At 44.4% G+C, this 17,344-nt stretch overlaps 1 protein-coding gene across 2 annotated transcripts in view; it reads right to left on the reverse strand.

The window, feature by feature from the left end:
- The window catches only part of LRIG1 (leucine rich repeats and immunoglobulin like domains 1), a 99,580-nt gene that overhangs the window by 66,910 nt on the left and 15,326 nt on the right, over positions 1-17,344 (reverse strand). Inside the window, exon 1 of one of the 2 annotated variants that reach the window (XM_009678665.2) lies at positions 1,286-1,336. The exons of the other annotated variant lie outside the window; for it this stretch is intronic. Coding sequence (XP_009676960.1) covers positions 1,286-1,299 — 14 coding nt within the window. The 5' untranslated portion in view covers positions 1,300-1,336. Of the gene's footprint in view, positions 1-1,285; positions 1,337-17,344 lie in introns of those variants that run through there. 2 annotated transcript variants of the gene reach the window in all.

Here is a 17,344-nt window from a genome sequence, read left to right on the forward strand (position 1 = left end):
ATGGCATCGTGCTCCAAAAAAAGTAAAGGCAAACTTCAGAAAGTGAAGTAATTTGAAAGCCATCCAACGGCATCAATGGTAGAGGGATGACTGTGAGGCTTTGTTTCTGCAAGGCATCCCAACGGGACCCCACAGTGCTTGCTCCCAGGACACCTACAGCCCCTTCCTTTACAGCAGCCAGTAGGGATCCAGATCAACACAAGCGCAGACAAGACAAAGCAAGCACAAAGGAGGTGTGACAATGTATTCAGCAAAGTTTTCTCTGCTTCTAAAAAAAAATAATAGCAGCCACCACATGGCCTGCAGTTACTAAGGCTACAAAACCTCCTCCAAGTAAGACAGCGCAGTCAAAGGCCACATTGTGCAGCAGGGAAGAGGGGATGCTGCAAGGATTAGAGCAGATGATATTTAATTGCAGCAATTTTTCACTTTATTTGCTGCTTCTATTAAGCAGCACTGCCTGAAGGAAATGGATTCTCTCCCTCTAAAACATACGCAGCCGTCAGCTGCGAGAACTGCTTTGAAGCAAAAAGCAAATTTCAGAGGGGGCAGGGACATCTAAATAAAAATATATTCAGTTCAATATAAAAACAATTCTGGTTTGCCACCTGTGACAGGTAAGAAATTGGAAAGGAAAAATCAGGATGTGGAAGTTTTTTTTTTAATCCACAAATAAACTCCACCTTTAATCTACTCAGATGCCCATAGGGTTTGTTCTAGGTTTATTGTTTTGTTTAATTAAAGTGCTACTTAATGTCATGAGAAAAACATATCCTAAAACCAAAACTAGTAAGGAAGTTTCTTGCTTCCCTGTGTAACAGCAAACTCTTTCTTTTTTTAAAAAAAAATTTATGGCAAATTTCTTTCTCATACAGATTTTGCTTCCACAAGGCAAAGTATACTGTGCCTTAAAACGCTAAAGCAATGACTAGAAGTCTTGCTCATAAACAAAATACACATGAAACAAATTGGTCCTGCTTCCATCACCACTGTTTCTCTTAGGTAAATCAATAAAGGCCATGACTTCTTTACTAACATTTTCAATTAAGGCTCCCTACTGTGTATTCAACATACTAAACCAATTTATTGAGGATTAACAACTATATAATTTACTATATACGTCTCCCTTAGAACAACTGCTAAGCCTCTATTAACTGATAATTAATACACAAGAGCTACACTGATAAATCAGCCTTAAACATGAGTTACAGGTCAAAAAACTCCACTACTTCTGAAAAAGCAAGTATTTGCATCTAAGTGTTCTGCAGTTTTCACAAGTACTCACAGCAGATAAACCATGTTAAACCTCTGGCTTTTTCAGATGCAGAAAGGCTTGGAGAGATCCACAGCAATAAGTTCAACTGCTGGCAACCTTTAACTCCCATCACATGACTGCACAAAATCCAGCTGTGGGTTACAGGTCGAGTTCAGACGAAAAAAGATAACTCAGACTCCCTGTATACTGTTCAGAAGTTTCCATGGTTTAAGAAAACATCGGAGGTGAACAATCATTCAACAATATCCAATAACCCATATTTTAAGATACGCTTTCTACTAAAACACAGAATTGCAATTGCTCTTGAAGCATTCAAGTGGTTTCAATCATGTCCATAAGTGTTTCCAGTGAGTTCAGCGTAATTAACTGAGGAGAAGTTTTTCCAGCACCACAGTTTGTCAGAAACCTTCATTCGGTGAATGCATCATGAGACCTAGCTTTCGCAGTACCATTAACAAGCAGCATCGTGTGAGTATGCGCTGCTCCCCTGCTCATGCAAAGCTGTAGGAAGTACTTATACCACTCGCTGCTCGCTCTAGGTGCTCTTCTGTTGCGGGGGGCGGAGGGGGGAGAAATAAAGGAAAAAAAGTAGTAGTTGAGACATTAAGTCATCACAAAACATCTGGACCATGCCCTTATGCAGGGATGGGAGGAGGTGCTCCCTGCCCCAGGGCTCAGGAGAGGGTAAATGGGTTTACACCCCCACCTCCATTACGTGGTGGCTGGTAGGCGTGCAAGACCACAAGAGCATCACGCCCACTCTGAAATTTCTGCACCAGGAGGCCACCCTGCAGAGCCCGTTCCCCTGCCAAGTCTGCGCCCAGGCCAGCCAGGAGGCTGAGTAGAAAACACTTGGCCAGGCCTGGTCCGGCCCTGGCGCAGGGCACAGCTCCATCCACCGCCACCAGAGTGAAGGCCGGTCAATCATTAATGCTGCGGTGAGGGCAGGGACCTGCGCCACAAGTGTTTACTTGTCTTTTCATTCTCTCTCTGTTCTCCTTATTAATAGTTAATCAGGGAGGACCAATCCCCCCCAAAAAACACATTCTCTTGGAAGCGGCACAAAGGATTATTTGTGAGCTGGTTAAAACTAGTCCGGCAAAGGGGGTAGAAGAAAGTCTTAGGAAAAACAGAGTGTGCAGATTTCTACTGTGGCATCAGTGCACAGGCTTGCCATCTCGCTTGCGCTGGCCTGCGCCTTTCCTGCGCGTGACACTGCTTTCGAACGTGGCAGACGTGTTCTTCACTTCCTTCCCTCATAAAGCAGAGCAAGGCAAAACCGAAGGGGGCCAGCATTTCCCAGAAAGAGCCGTTATTCACTCCTTCACCATCAGACCAGGCCAGGCGCGAGCTACATCGCTCTGCTTCAGCGGTGACTGTTGCTCACATGCCTGCACACACTCACCAGCCACCCGGTGAATCCGCCCTGCAGTCAGAGAAACACGTTTGCTGTGGTTTTGATTTATAGCTCTGTCTCATCAGATCTGCTGCAAAACTCAAATTAACTGACTAGAGCCAAAGTAGCCAACTCTGCAAAACATCTTCCAGCACAGTCCGTTTGCAGGTTTGGGGAGAAAAGGGGTATTCCTGTCCCTCCCATCTTCCCACCTAACGGCAATAACGCAGGTCTCAAAACACTTGGACGATTTTGCAGGGAAATGCAAGGAAAATAAATCAACAAGGGAAATAAATCCCTTTCTGATCCTAGCAGCAATCCACCTGCAAGTGGATTTACAACACTGGACTCCTTGCAGCACTACGCCCACCATACAGTTTAAAATCCAACTAGACAAGAGCATTCCTTGCAATTTTCAGTGCTACAAGCTGACAAACTCCGAAGATCTCACAGGTTGACTTGCACGTATGAGAAAGAACTACATGTTATATTCTCAAAGCATCAGGTAAAGGACTAGTTACCTAAGGAGCAGCCAAAGGCTGGCCAGTTTAATGCCCACGAGGTATGGGGGGGAAAAAACAAAACAAAACCAAACACACACACAGAGCAGACAGCTCTCCATTTTCAGTTTAAAATAGTTCTTTTTTGTAACAATGAACAGTGCTTTAAGGACAAAACGTGCACGTTTTAAGCTAAATAATCCTACAAGTTGGCCATTGTGACTGGAGGTGGGTGGTTTACACAGGCATCAACCCTCTCTCCTTTTGAATAATCAATGTCCAATGATAATGCACTTCCATTCCAAGCATTTTATACTGCCAATAAAGCACCAAGCAATTTAATGATTTCTAACCCCAAATTGGAAGCTGTACTGCATCCAAGTGACTCAATTTGCTCAGTTTTAGAGGAAGCCCTGGAACAAAACGCTAGAAATAAAACCACATGCACTGATAACACTACAGAAATAGATACAGCAAGAAGCAAATGTTCTGTCCCTTTATTTTATCTGACCTCCAACCTGTTTTAATTGACCTTCAAGATGGAAAGGCTGCATTTAAAAGAAACCATTTCCACCTAGTTCAAGAGAAGTCAAATTATATATAATGCATTTGCTGCAAAACAAGGCAAATAAATCTACCATGAAACTACCTTTCTCTTGACAATGAAAAGCCAGAAGAAACTCCAGTTAATCTACTCTATATTTTAGGTCCTAAGCAGAGCTATTTTCTAGATAAACCTGCTTTCTCTGCACGTGGCCTGAAAACTGCAGGCATAGCTTCCTCTATCCTCCCTAAATCACAAACTATAGCACCAGATGGCAAATAGCTGTATTATCATCTTTGGCAAAGATGGCAAAAAGCCAACCTATCTGTCACCAAAGTAACAGTGCGAGACAGACATTTCCAAAAGGTGGTCCACAGCATATCTCCTGTCATTAGACAAAAGTCAGCAGGTCATGTACTGTTTGCTTATATGCAAAAGCAATGCAAGGAAAGAGTCTAACATATGTCCATTCTTGTGGTTACTAAAAGCACAACACAGAAAATGGCATCCCTCCAGAAGATGCTCTTTATTTTAAAATGTGACCAGTGCTATAGAAGACTAGAATATGCTGAGTATCTGAAAGGGAACTTTCCATAAAGCAGCACTGACATGGGAATATTATAACTGTATTATCTAACAGTACTCCTGCCCCGATGCTACGAGCTGCATGAGCAGGGCTGTCTATCAGAACAAGCATTCTGGACATTTTTGCAACAATTCCTGTATCAGTGTTTACTGCATGGACAGCTACAGGATATCTGCAACAATTTCAAAGCGGATGAAGCTGGTCCCCAAGCCTCTGCCCAAAGAATGCCTCAAGGAAGCCACAGGCATTTAAATCTATTGCTGCTTTCCAGTCGTTACTTTCTCATTCCATACCAGCCATCACATTCCTCATTAAATAAAGCAGAACAGCACAAATAAGAATATAGTCTTGCTGTCTCAAGTAACTAGCACATTTATGTGGCTATGTGCTTCACTATGTGTATGAATTTACAGACATGCACACAGCCATACGCACACATACATGTATACATGTCTTTGCATGCATTAGTGTAGACAGTAATACAGCTATAGCCATATACAGACAAAAAGACTATCAGCGGAGTTCCGGACAGCTGTACAGCTTATGACAGAGCTGTGAAGAGCGCTAGTAAAAATCTTTTTATTATGCTCTCTGCCCCAGCATATGATGCCACATCTTATACAAAAGCACTATTTGAAAAATGTTTGAGTTTTACAGTTTTTATTGGTGCTATTTTTCAACTCCTTCCACTTATACAGCCAGACTTCTTTATTACTGCAACTCAAACTGCAGAAAGACTCAAAGAAAGAGGAAAAATTATAGACAACAAAATTTTAGAAAGTTCTTAGAATGATCTCGCTGTTCCTGCTGAAGGGATCAATATCTCAGAACTTCCCAGGATCAGAAGACAGTGCTGCAAGACCCTATTTCTAATAGTGAAAGCTGCAGCTTTTTGCTGTTCAAGTCACTTTTAACCTCTCAGGAGCCCTGGGCAAGTGGATGTAGGGGCACAGCAGGTGAAGGAAACCCCATATTAGCATCAGCCAGGCGCCAAAACTGAGCACGCATTTTGCCTCCAGTCCCAGAAAGTATCTTTTCAATCGACTTCAAAGGGCTACGATGTACTTCGCGGAACGGATGCCTTGATTTATTATTCAATGAACTGCCTTGGATTTGTGCAATTTCTCAGCTAAAAGCATTGCAGCTAACTCAAAGCAAGGGAAGATGTTATTTCGGTTGAATCAATGAACAAATTTTCTCTTCCACGGATTTTTATTCCTCCCCTGTTAGGTTACTAGTGGGATGGGAAAGGGAACATTTCCATGTTCTTTGGCTACAGAAAGCAAGATCCAGTCTCTTGCAAAACTGCTGGATTAGAAAGGTATTTTGATGAGCTCATTCTACCTTATTTTAACTACTATTGCTGGACTCATTGCTGCACTTGGCACTTTAGAACAGATTTTTTGCTCTGAGTCCGTTTTAGTCACTGCCCACCAGAAGTTGCTTATATACCACGGAGGCTCCAGTCGCAGCTCTGAGCACAGGGAACCACTTAATCTGAACGAAGAGTTAGTCTGACGACAAATTCTGTGGGAAGACGGTAAGAGTCGGCCAAATCCATCCCTCTTGCTTTGAGCCCATCCCACTCCAGAAAAATCCAAAGTAGTACCATGTTAAAACTGCCTGGTGGCCTCTGAAAATAAGAGGTGTCTAGTAATTAAGAACCTCCACGTGGGTGGCAACCTGACTGACATTGAAAATAGAAAAGCTAACACTACAATTAGGCAAAGAGCAGAAATACCCTTTCGCTCTTTTGAGTGGTCCTTGCAAGCCCGGGACCTGTGCCAAGGAGCTCGCCATTCACTACTCGCACTACACCTCTTGCGGGGCAAAACACGTGCTGGCTCCGCACCAACACCTCTCAATCCAAAAAGCAATCATTTAAAAAAAAAAAAAAAAAGAGTGCAGGAGGCACTCCCGAGGTTTGCTATTGCATGGGGAGGGCTTGAGGTGTGCCCACTGCTTGCAGAAAAAAATAAAACCATAGGCTTTGGGGAGGAAATAAGTTAGTCTCTGTGGAGAAAATAAGGAGAAGAAACATCATCATTATACAGGAATCAGAAAAAGAGAATTTTTAGGGCTCAGGGAAAACACGTTGTTCCAAGCACAGAGAGGGATAGAGAAGTGTAGAGTTTCAAGGGCAAAGAGATGACAAAATCCTGAGATGAAGCACAATGGGATCCCAAGGCAGCCCACCAACAGGGTCATAGGAGAGACAACAACAGAGGACAAGCCCAAGGAAACTGGAGAGCAAGAGCACATCACATAGGTGAAAAAGAGACAGGTAAAGAATACTGGTGCAAATCGTTACTACGTTTGTGAAGTCACATGCTTAACAGCATCTAAAAAAATGATATAGCGTGAACTCCTCCCACTACATTAGATTGGATTTCTAAGGGAACTGGGGAACGAACCCTCCCACTCGAGCAACCAACAGGTGTCTGATCACAGGAGATGCTTCTCCTCTGGGCACATTACAACGTGGTTGTTCACTATGCACTTCTCTTGCACTTAAAAGTGGGCATTGGCAGAAACAGGATCCTGGGCTAGACAGGCCACCAACTCAGTGCACCATGGGACTCTTATGCTCTAAAACATAATCTGAATTTCCAGGCCCTGGCTCACTGCTACAGCAATGCCACATTAAATAAAAAAGCTTTCCTCAATTTGTCACAGCAAGCAAATATGAAATAAAAAACTTACAGAATCTTCCAAATACACAGCCCCCCCCCCACCAATAGAAATTTTTGCAAACCAATGAAAATTGTGTAAAAATGAGTTGTAGGGTATGTTATAGGGGAAAATAACTCTACTGCAACTGGAAACGTGTAATCTAGCTTTTCTCTAACAAAACCTCCAGGAAATAGCTCTGCAGAAGTTAACTAAGTGATACTGAACTTTCTCCAGAGTGTCGTATAGGAAATAACACTGCAGAAATGACTGCCTGATTTAACCTTTTGCCCAGACTATGCTACAAAGCAATTCTACAGAGCTATCTGGCCACAGTTAACAATCCTCTGGTGTATTCACCAAGAGAACTGCAGCAGAGAAAGCAGGTTATCTCACACATGCTCAGCAAAACATTCCTGCCACAGTGCAAAGCCCAAGCAGCCAAAGCTGATGGAAAACAGAAATTTTACCATCTTCCCTTCTCCCTCTTTCTTTTGGGGGTGGGGAGGGAAGACATGGGGAAGTAGAGGCTTGTGCCCATGCTACAACAAGCAGAAAATCCCTGGCACCCCCATTCGCACCCTATCCTCTCGACAGTCTGCCAGACTGACAGTACCAGTCCATCCACTTGCCAGGGAACTCAGTGCCAGTGGTCTATTTTTCAGCCTGAATTTCTCTTAGTGGTAAAGAGAAGCTACTGCGCAACCTATGTACTTCATCCACTGAGCCTCCACCATCGAGTCCTCGCTTTCTATGAAATATGCTCTCTGGTCTAAAAGGTGAAGAAGAGAAACTGAAACCTTTCGACAATCCGGCCATCCTCAGCTGCCTGTGTAACGCTAAGAGATGCACTTTAACCAGGACAGAGATTCGCAGGCGTTATGGAACGCGTTCACTGCTTGATCAGGTCAGTAGACAGGGAAACACTTTATTAAATCTTCAATAAATTTGACATAACCAAAGTTGCTCTGAAATGAGAAAACACTGGCAAGAGCAAAAAAATAATCTGCTTACAGCAACAATGTAATCCTTGGTTCAGGAGGCTCACAATAAAGTAGTCCACGCAGAACGAGGCTGTGAAATATTTGCATTTCAATACACCAAATCGGCCACTGGGAGGAAAGCCAAAACATGGCAATATTGCAACCATGAACTAGCACTAGAAGCTGGCTTTTTTCTGCAGCACCATACTTGCACTAAGTCACGTGAACACAGTTACACAAACTGTACCTTTTCCATGAACACTTTCTCTGGGATAAAGGTTCTCATTTTACTTTACGTAAAAACATTCTCCACATTTATAAGCTTTAATTGCAATGTGAACACATAAGTGTCCAAATAAGTCTATTTAATGGTTACACATTAACTACCATACACCTCCAGGCTCGTGTTATCCATATATTTGCTAGATCAATAAACTCCTTATGAGCAAACTTTTTAAAGTGTTGCTGCTGAAAATGTCCCATTCCTGTTTACTAATGACTTTCTGAAATTAAATGGAAACTCCCACCTACACCTGAAGTTTCCTGCTTATAGTTCTCTGCTAGGGAAAAAGCAAGCTGCTTTCCAGCACAGAGAAAAAGAATCAAAAATGTTTATTTTTCCCTTGCTCAAAATTGGACACTTGCCCATAAGGTAATGCAAGAGCAGTGCAATTCCAGGCTGGGAAGGACTTGGCTAAAGAAACATGTGTGCGTGCGTGTGCCTGCAGAGGCAAGGTACCTCTAAATCCAAGGAGAAAAGGCCTCTAGGAAATGCTGTAAGCCTGCGCAGCCAGGAGCGGAGAAGCCAGTTGTATGAGGCTGACTGACAGGAAACGTTAGCAAAAGGTTTTAGAAAATCATATATCCAAAATACTCTTGTCAACAATTAAAGTCAAGGGCATTGTTCTCACCGAATTCGCTCCCCACTTCCCTGGCATTGACACACACTCCTATGCTTACCCACAGGGCTCTGACAGACGAATTTGGCTTAATTTAGTAGCAGAGACCGCAGTGGCTGCCCGTTGATGTGCACAACAGGTCGCACCCACAGCAGCAAAGAGGATGGTGTCCACGCTGCAGTGCAAGCTTCATCAGCCGCCCAAATAAGACCTTACCACAAGGCACCTCTGCCTCTTAAACGACATGAGCCGATCGGGAAAGGGTCTGCAAGGCTGCCCACATGAAACCAAACCCTCTGTGATCCTCCATTTGTCTCTACAGAGGAAGGCATAAAGGATCTCATCTACTGTCCTGCACGTGGAGGGGCATCAGCAACCCGATGTTGCCTGGTTGCTTTGTTACGACCATAGCGCACTGAATGACTGCTAAATTTTTACTTGGGCGTTTACAGGCACAGTCGTGTTTCAAGTCATCCAACAGAAATCCGCAGGAGGCTACAGCTGCACGAGCAGGGCTCCGGTGCATCCACCTGGGATGCAGGACGGGGGGAGCGAGGCTGAGCCAAACACTCGGCACAATTAAGTGTTGATCAATCCAACCATTTCATAAAATATTCTGGTACACCCAATCCAACTGCAATGGTCTTGATACTTTGTGTTAACCCTGCTGCCAGGATTTCCTTGGGCGCCGAGCCCTAAGGGCACTGGAGTCGACACCTCACGACTTCCACCCTTCAGGGACAGATAACAAATGCTGCTGCTTTCTCCCCTAATCGCTTTCCCTTTCCTCCACTGTATAGAGTCAAGCTCTCCAAAGAAAAGCCTTTTCTCCTGTGCTCAGCTCCCCAAGCCCTTGGCCCCAGATGAAGTCCTGATGTTTGAGTCCATTTGCAAATGGGGCTATCACATCCAAGCCGCCTGGCCTGCGTTGGCCCCGCTCCCCTGCCTCCTCTTGCCTCCGCACAGCGCAGACCGACAGCGGGCACTTCACACCTCCCTGCCGTAAACCTGTCCAGAGCTATTACCCAGCCCCACATTAGCTCAGCCTGAGAACACATTGCTGCCTAATTTATAGCTGCACAGCCGTAACAGCAGCAGCAGGCTGGCCCCGGGGCCAGGGGCTACAGGAGAGCGGCAAAAGCTGCAGAAACAGCGCAACGGCAGAGGAAATGCAACTAAAACAGCGCTTGCGGAGCCGGCCCCCCTGGCTAGCCCTCCCATCTACCCCCTGCCTGAAGCCATTAAAAAAAAATTAATCCCGATTGTAAATGCTTGAGCACAGCCAGTATTTCAGGCCAAATAATAAGGAGAGGCCTTTATAAATAAGGAATCACTTACTATTCTGAGGGAGGGAGATTATAAAGGTTATTTAAATTAAAAACAAACTACACAAACAAATAAACCCTGTTCCCCCCCCCCCCCCAGTCACTTCAGCCCAAATCTCATGTCGGTTGCCTGTTCTGCACATGTTATCTGTAAACCGTGGGCAAAGCAACTCCCCGCTCTGCGTTATTTCACAATCTGTTCGCTCTGAACCTTATGCTACGTAAGGAATTAAACAAACATTTCTTCCTTTTTCTTGTGTGTGTGTGTGTGGGGGGGGGGGGGGGGGGGTTATTATTATTTTTTATTTCCTCTTCCCTCCAGTGCTCTGTTCCAAAGTCCAGCCACGGGCCAGGCACAGGGTCGAGGTATGGTCAACTGCCCGGGGAACAGAGGAGCACGCAAAGGCAAAAATGAGGAATTGGGGAAAAACTTGTCTGCAGGCTAGTTCCCAAGGAAGACAAGGCTGCAGACATGTGCTCTGGTCCCAAATACTCCCCTGGCCAACTAGGAGGAGCTGGGAAAGGTCCAAAGGGCAAGTGAGCTCCTGCACGTCCATAAAAACAGGAGCGAAGAAGAGGAGATGGCCGGAGGTGGGGGGCTGGAACATGCTGCGCTCACCCTTGCAGCTTGTGATCATCACAGGGGTTGATTTCTGCAGTAAACAGGTAGCCCCATTCCCTCCAAAAATACACCAAGACAGCCAGGGGGAAAGGAGGATGATTTTAAAACACAATGCAGAGATAACAGGTAAACTTAGCAGAAGTCAATTAAAAACTTAGTCAACCCCAGAGATAGAAATTCTTAGGAAATCAGACTTCATCTCCTCTTCTCCACATGGAATTACTTGTTCTTACGAGTAACTGCAGATGAAAGAGCTGATGAATGAAAGCCTTCTCCTTAATCCGCTCATATTTGCAAACAGGTTTATGTTACAAATTTGGGTTTCATCTGCCTTGGAAAACACTGCAAGGGCTATAGCAGAGAACTGGGAAAGGGAGCGTGCAAGATTAACCAAGGGACTGAACACGGGATAACCTAGAGTCAGGTTGTTTGGATTTTCTGTGGTCGCTGCTATTTAATGTCAATGCCTAGTTAGCATTTGGGATAAAGGAAGCTTTTGTTAGCTACCTGCTCTCGCCCTCCCTCCCCTACCTTCCCTCAGGGCTTGGAGATCACATAAAAAACACATCCCAAGTTCCTCAAGAGATTTTTCAGCAAAGCCAAGGCTGACAAGACTTGACATTCCTGAAATGTTTAAATGGGGGGAGAGGGAGAAACAACATTTTTTCAAGCCTACTCTATACATCAGAAACAAGCAAAAATTGGCCCATGTCCAATCACAAAATTTTTTTTGCGAGATCATCTTAAATAGTTTAAATGTTCCAGATGAAAAACCCTTTGCGGCAGAGCAGATACAAACCCCCGCGCCAAATACTGCACATTCCTAGAGGGGCTCCAAAGCAGAAAGACATGATCGAGCCAACTGACAACCACCTCATGCGACTTCCCAAGCCTGTCCCCGAGAGCCCCATGGAAAGCTTGGGCCACTCCGGTGTCTGGTGCGCTCAGCCCTGGCACTCGCCCATCCTTCACATGGACAGCGTCCCGAAACACAGCCTACGTAGACGCCAAGCACTGCAGACTCCGAAATGAAACCTCTGCAGGAGGCTAGCAGGAATCGACCTTCCTTCGTTCCAGACAGACAGGAATCCTTTAAAAATCATGACTCAGTAACTCGGTAATAAGCTCTGGATTAAAACGCTTGGCTAACAAAGGCACGAGAGCCAAGAAATCCAATTTCAGCCAAATACCAGGAAAAGGACACTGCTATCAGTAGCCATTATATTAATTTATTCATGCACTAGCCCTTTTTGTAGATTTTTCCAGGCTGGAGTTTAGTTTGCCCGATGCTCCTGGACAGCACTGCACAAGGGAGAAGGGTCCTGACGGAATGTTACAGCCCTGTAATAAAATCCACTGAGGGCGATACAAACCAGATGTGGAAGGTAACTCTGTGTACTCTGAAAGGTATTACAGCTTTATATGCTGATTGCAGCAGGCCAAACACTCAGGAGTGAGCACCTATATTGCAAAAAAAAAAAAAAAAAAAAACCCACCCACCCACACACCCCACACAAACGTGTCTGAGAAGCGTTTCAACCAGCATCCGACAGGTTAACTGGAATGCACTGAGCTCTACTGGCCTATTATTCTTCCTTGGTTTACTAGCACAGAAATTTGGGCATCAAAGAGGACCGCGGTGTTCCACTTGTGCAATAAACTCCTTTCACCAACATCACTTCACACTTTCCAGAGTGCAAAGTTCGCGCTGATATTGTTGGCTTTCTCACTCGCTGCTTTTTGGCACTGGCCCGCCAGCTTGGCTGTTCATTAATATACAATCAGTACATTAAAGGCTTTGTTCCATAGTTCTAGCTAGGTTTGAACAGTCTTTCTCCAGCAAGTGCTGTCTTGTGGGGGAGAGGCAGCAAAATTATCCCTTAAAATGCAAAAATGTTTAGGTGCTCCTACAAAATACACAAAATTAAAAAAAATTCCTACCAATTAGTTTTACAGAATAAGAGTCTATCATGATCAGTTCAAATAGCACCCAGAGAAAACTTGGAAACACCTTCACAACACTTTACTCCTTTATACGCTAGTTTACACTAGAAAACCTTTGGAAAAAAAATCTGCAGAATAACTAGCCATATCTGTCATCCAAGGTTGCCTAAACAAACGGATGGTGAGGAAGCATCCACCATTTTCAGCTGAATGGCTGCTAGCTGGAGTTGCTGTAAGCAGTCATTTACAAAAAATCCCATCTATTTTTTCAGCTATCCGTTAATCTTCCAGATTTAGGCAGGGAGTAGGACAGCCCTTCCTCATTTACTGTCACAGTGGTTGCATGGAAAACCATGTCCCTGCATATCAAAACTATTTCTGCTCTTCTGGGAGCACTTTGTGAACCGTTCCACTCCACACCATCCCCATTCCTACCAGCTGAAGGCATTAAGGAAACAAGTTGAACCAAGGGAGTTGGCTGAACACAGCAACGGTTGGAGCACCAGAATTTCCTTTCATCTGAGATATTTTTGAGGATAGGACTTGAGAAACGGAACTAACTCTCCACTTAGGACAAACCATCACTGGGACTCTTTGGCTGCTCAGTTCTAGCTAGCAGGGAGCAGCAGCTCTTTATCACCCTCAGCCCAGCAGGTAACCACAACCAAGGGGCTACACCATGCCCATCAGACCAGCTACCGGATAAAAAGCCTTCTGTCCTTCAACCAGAGCCCAGTGCCATATGTGTGGCAGCCAGAAATTCAGTTATCTTAATATAGGTCCCACCAATTTCTAGTTCAATGCTCCTATGCTTTCCCGAGCTCTAGCCACTCCGCTGAGCGGAGGACGCCCTATCATGCTGTAGAAACCCTCCTCACCAACTGGCACAGTTCTCACAGCCTCCCAAGAAAAAACACAGGTTCAGCAACAGGAAAAGCCTGAGGCCCTCAGTGTCAGTGCTGGTCTGAAACAGGCGGCCACTCAGTTTGTGTCACCTCTTGCTCTCTGGACAAAAACAGCCCATCCACTTTTTGCTAACTGGCTCCTCCGTTTAACGGCCAGTATTTCACAGCCTCCTCTTCTCCAGCTGCTGCTTTCCCATCCCCGTACTTGGGCGCTTGTCTCTGGTTTGGATTAACCCTCCAATATGGCGCACTCAGCACCAGTTACTGCCACACTTTCCAAACAGGCACAGCAACCCAAGCTGAAATTGGCACAGAAAACTTACCCCAGACCTCCCTTCAAACATGATTAAATTCTGTCTTATTTTCCTTCCCTGAAAGGCTAAATATAGGTTGTTGGTTCAATATAAAACTAAGTACATGCTTGAAATGCCAAAAACGGAGCTTACATGTACGTAAGTATTAAAAAAGCACTCTAGCTGTTTCAGGTCCTTTCATGCCACATTAGTAGTTTCTGTCTGAGCTTTTCAAAATTTGCTTATGATGCAGATAAGCCCAACTGGAAAACCAAAAATCAAGAATCCTTGAACTCTGAAGGAAGTTTTATCTGAGCTGGAGCCCGTATCTGCTCTGAATGCAACACAGCCAAATAACATTTTTCCATCATTGTTTATCACTACTGCTTCATGTTCTCCTCCCATGAACACAAGGTCATATGAAGATTTCACCAACCAGCGCATGGTCCCATAAATTGTTAAAGATCTGGATTTACATCAGCGGGATTACATGAGATCAGCCAAATGTGCACATGCTGGAGAGAGAGGGGACAACACAGCACTTTAAAACCCGAGAGTATTTTTCATTTATAAATAGTTTACATTTTTTGGATCCAGCAGCAGACAACCCTCTCAGTCTGTACTAAAACCAAAGAAATATCATGTGTGAGCAGTAACCACAGTGTAACAGAGATAATAAACAACAGACAGGCAGCCATATGCAATGAGGCTGGTGTTTTTTGTAGAGGAGGAAAATTAAAAGAAAAAACTGTATTAAATTCAGTAACCACCATGCAGCTAAAAGGCCTATTGTATTTCAGATGGACTAGCAGGAGTTTACGGTCTTGTTTCTGCAAGTAATACTGCATGAGTAACACCCACACGGAAGCAAGCTCAGTGCACTCTTGATGCGCACCTACAAACAGGAGCAATTCTAGTCTTGGATTACGAGCGACCCAGTGAAGTCTCTCAAATTGTGTATGGGAAACAACTATAAGAAACATCAGGAACCTATATTACACCATGCATCTCACAACCACACTGTGTGTTTGCGCACCCCACGCAACAAGGTTTGCAAATAGCTCGTGCATAATAGCAAAGAGGGCTGCAGGTAAGCAAAGTCTGCTTCGTGCAAAGCACCACTGCCTGCTGAGCTCCTCTTAAACTCCAGCCTGGCCAATTTAGCCAAGAGAGGAAACCCAGCCTACAAACCTCCCACCCCAACCCCAGCTTTCACCCGCACCCTCCAAATAAAACTAAAATGAATGCTGACATCTCTCTCATCCATGCTTTTATAAATGTTTTTGGTGTTATGTCAAACAATATCCTATATCCCACAGAAAAGACATCTTTAAAGAAAAGCAAGCGGGACAGTTCTGCTCTTGCCAAGTAGAGGAACCTGGACCTGGAGCATCTCTATTGAAATCAGCCTGCCAAGACCAATTCAATGCATTTTTATTACTGCAAGGAATTCCACAAATATGCTGTTAACTTTTAAGCATCAGTGTGTGTTCCCAGGTTTTTTTTTTTTTTGGGGGGGGGGGGGGGGGGGACTTTAAAATACACATTTTCCAGATCTGTGAACATTTACCAGATGTAAAAGAATTCACAGATGATCCATCTACCATGACAAGCATGTGGACACTGAACCTAGAGGAAGACGGTCTCAAAACCCATCACCCTCTTGAGCAAAAGCTTATAGCCAGATATGCTTGGCTGAACAAGGGTTTGTTTTCAATTATATTTCAGATTCTTCTAACAATAACTGTGTGGCGTCTGGCACCAACACATCTGAGCCTTTGAAGTGGTTCTTGACTTCAACAGGAAAAGGGGGAAGGGCAAAAAAGGGAATCAATCAGCAGTTTTAGCTCTAGTCAAGCCTCCTCTCTTGGAGCAGGGAGGACGTGAATACCACAATCCCAAGCGCACCAGAAGTGTTTACAGTAAACAAAAACACCTCTAGATCAAATTAGCAATGGGTCTGCACCAGGGTTGCTTCTTTTACCCTCTGAAATGAACTAAGAAGTTATAAAAAACGCAAGTTAACAGTCATCGGAGTTTTCCTGCCTCCTGAACACCTAAATCTGGCTGCCACTGGAGAAGCCATGCCCAGCTTCCCACAGCACCTTGGTGGTGGGAAACCTCACTTTACTTTCCCTTCTCAGTCACGCTCACACCTACATTAAAATACTCACAGGAAGAGACATCACGTTTAAATCCCAACACCGAAACTTAACGTGCACAAGTGGTAAAAGTAGTTCGAAATAAGCAGAATAGGGAGGTAGTACCTAAAGCTTGCTGTGACATTCTCCGTTTGAACTGTAATTGCCGTATTTAAAATACCTTTTGCTCAAAATAACATTTTCCATAGTAAATGCTCAATGCATGGCTTAGTTTGATTTGCATTTCGCTGAAGAACCAAACAGAAATATTTGCCAGAAATCGACTAAGCAGCATCCCAGTATTCTGGGAGGCACCGCTTGGGGAGGCGCGGGGGCCGAGTGCACAGCACCGTTGGGGACCACGCGGGCAACAGCAGTGCTGCCACCTTCACTTTCTGATTTCTGGGCAAAAGCAGCTGCCACCACTGGGCTCTTACAGAAAAGCTCATCACGCAGGTCTATTCAGAGTAGGGTTAAGCAGAGTCTGAGCATCAGTTGTCAATGCAGGCAAAGGTCATCTTTAGGTACCTAAATCCATTTGCAGATCCAGCTTTAAATGATCTAGCCGGGATCACCCAGGAAATCAGTGCAAGAGCAGGGTAACAAACCTCATTTTCAAATCAACTATCTTCTTTGCCTTTTTTGTTCAAATAAGAACAGCTATGGCTTAACAGCAGCAAGGTATTGGAGCAGAACAGCTCCCAAGACCAAGGATGGTGGTTTGGGTTGGAATGATATTATTTCAAAAAGGGATAAAAACGCCTTATTCATTTTCCCCGAGCTGTTTCCAAGTCCTACCAACTCGTTTTGTTAGGCCAGGCAGTTTCTGGAAACATCTTCTGGCTCAAAACATTCTCAGAATTTCAAGAATCTGCTCCACAAATCTTGAGGCTGTTTTATTCAGGAATGCTAACATGTGGGCAACGAGAAACCAAACTGTTCCCTTCAACACTGCAGAAAACTTTAAAGTCTGCCTGAGATGAAAAATGCAGGAGTCAAAACTTTGAAGGAAGTGTGGGTTTTTTTTGCTCATAGACAGCTGGATTTCAAATATTGCCCAGAACATAATCTTCCCGGGGGGGGGAGAGATGCGGCCATACCAGGAAGGTTTGCGTGCCTAGCAAGAATGGTGGCCTCCGTGTGCTCCCCTCAAAGCAGGGTGGAGTTAGAAATGAATAAATAAAATAGATTTTCAGTTCAGGTTTTCTTGGCCTTCAAAAAGCAGAGAGGATCGTGTTCTGAAAAAGCTCTCAGCAGAAA

Source organism: Struthio camelus, chromosome 14 (genome assembly GCF_040807025.1).
Source record: "Struthio camelus isolate bStrCam1 chromosome 14, bStrCam1.hap1, whole genome shotgun sequence".
Classification (NCBI taxonomy): domain Eukaryota; kingdom Metazoa; phylum Chordata; class Aves; order Struthioniformes; family Struthionidae; genus Struthio; species Struthio camelus.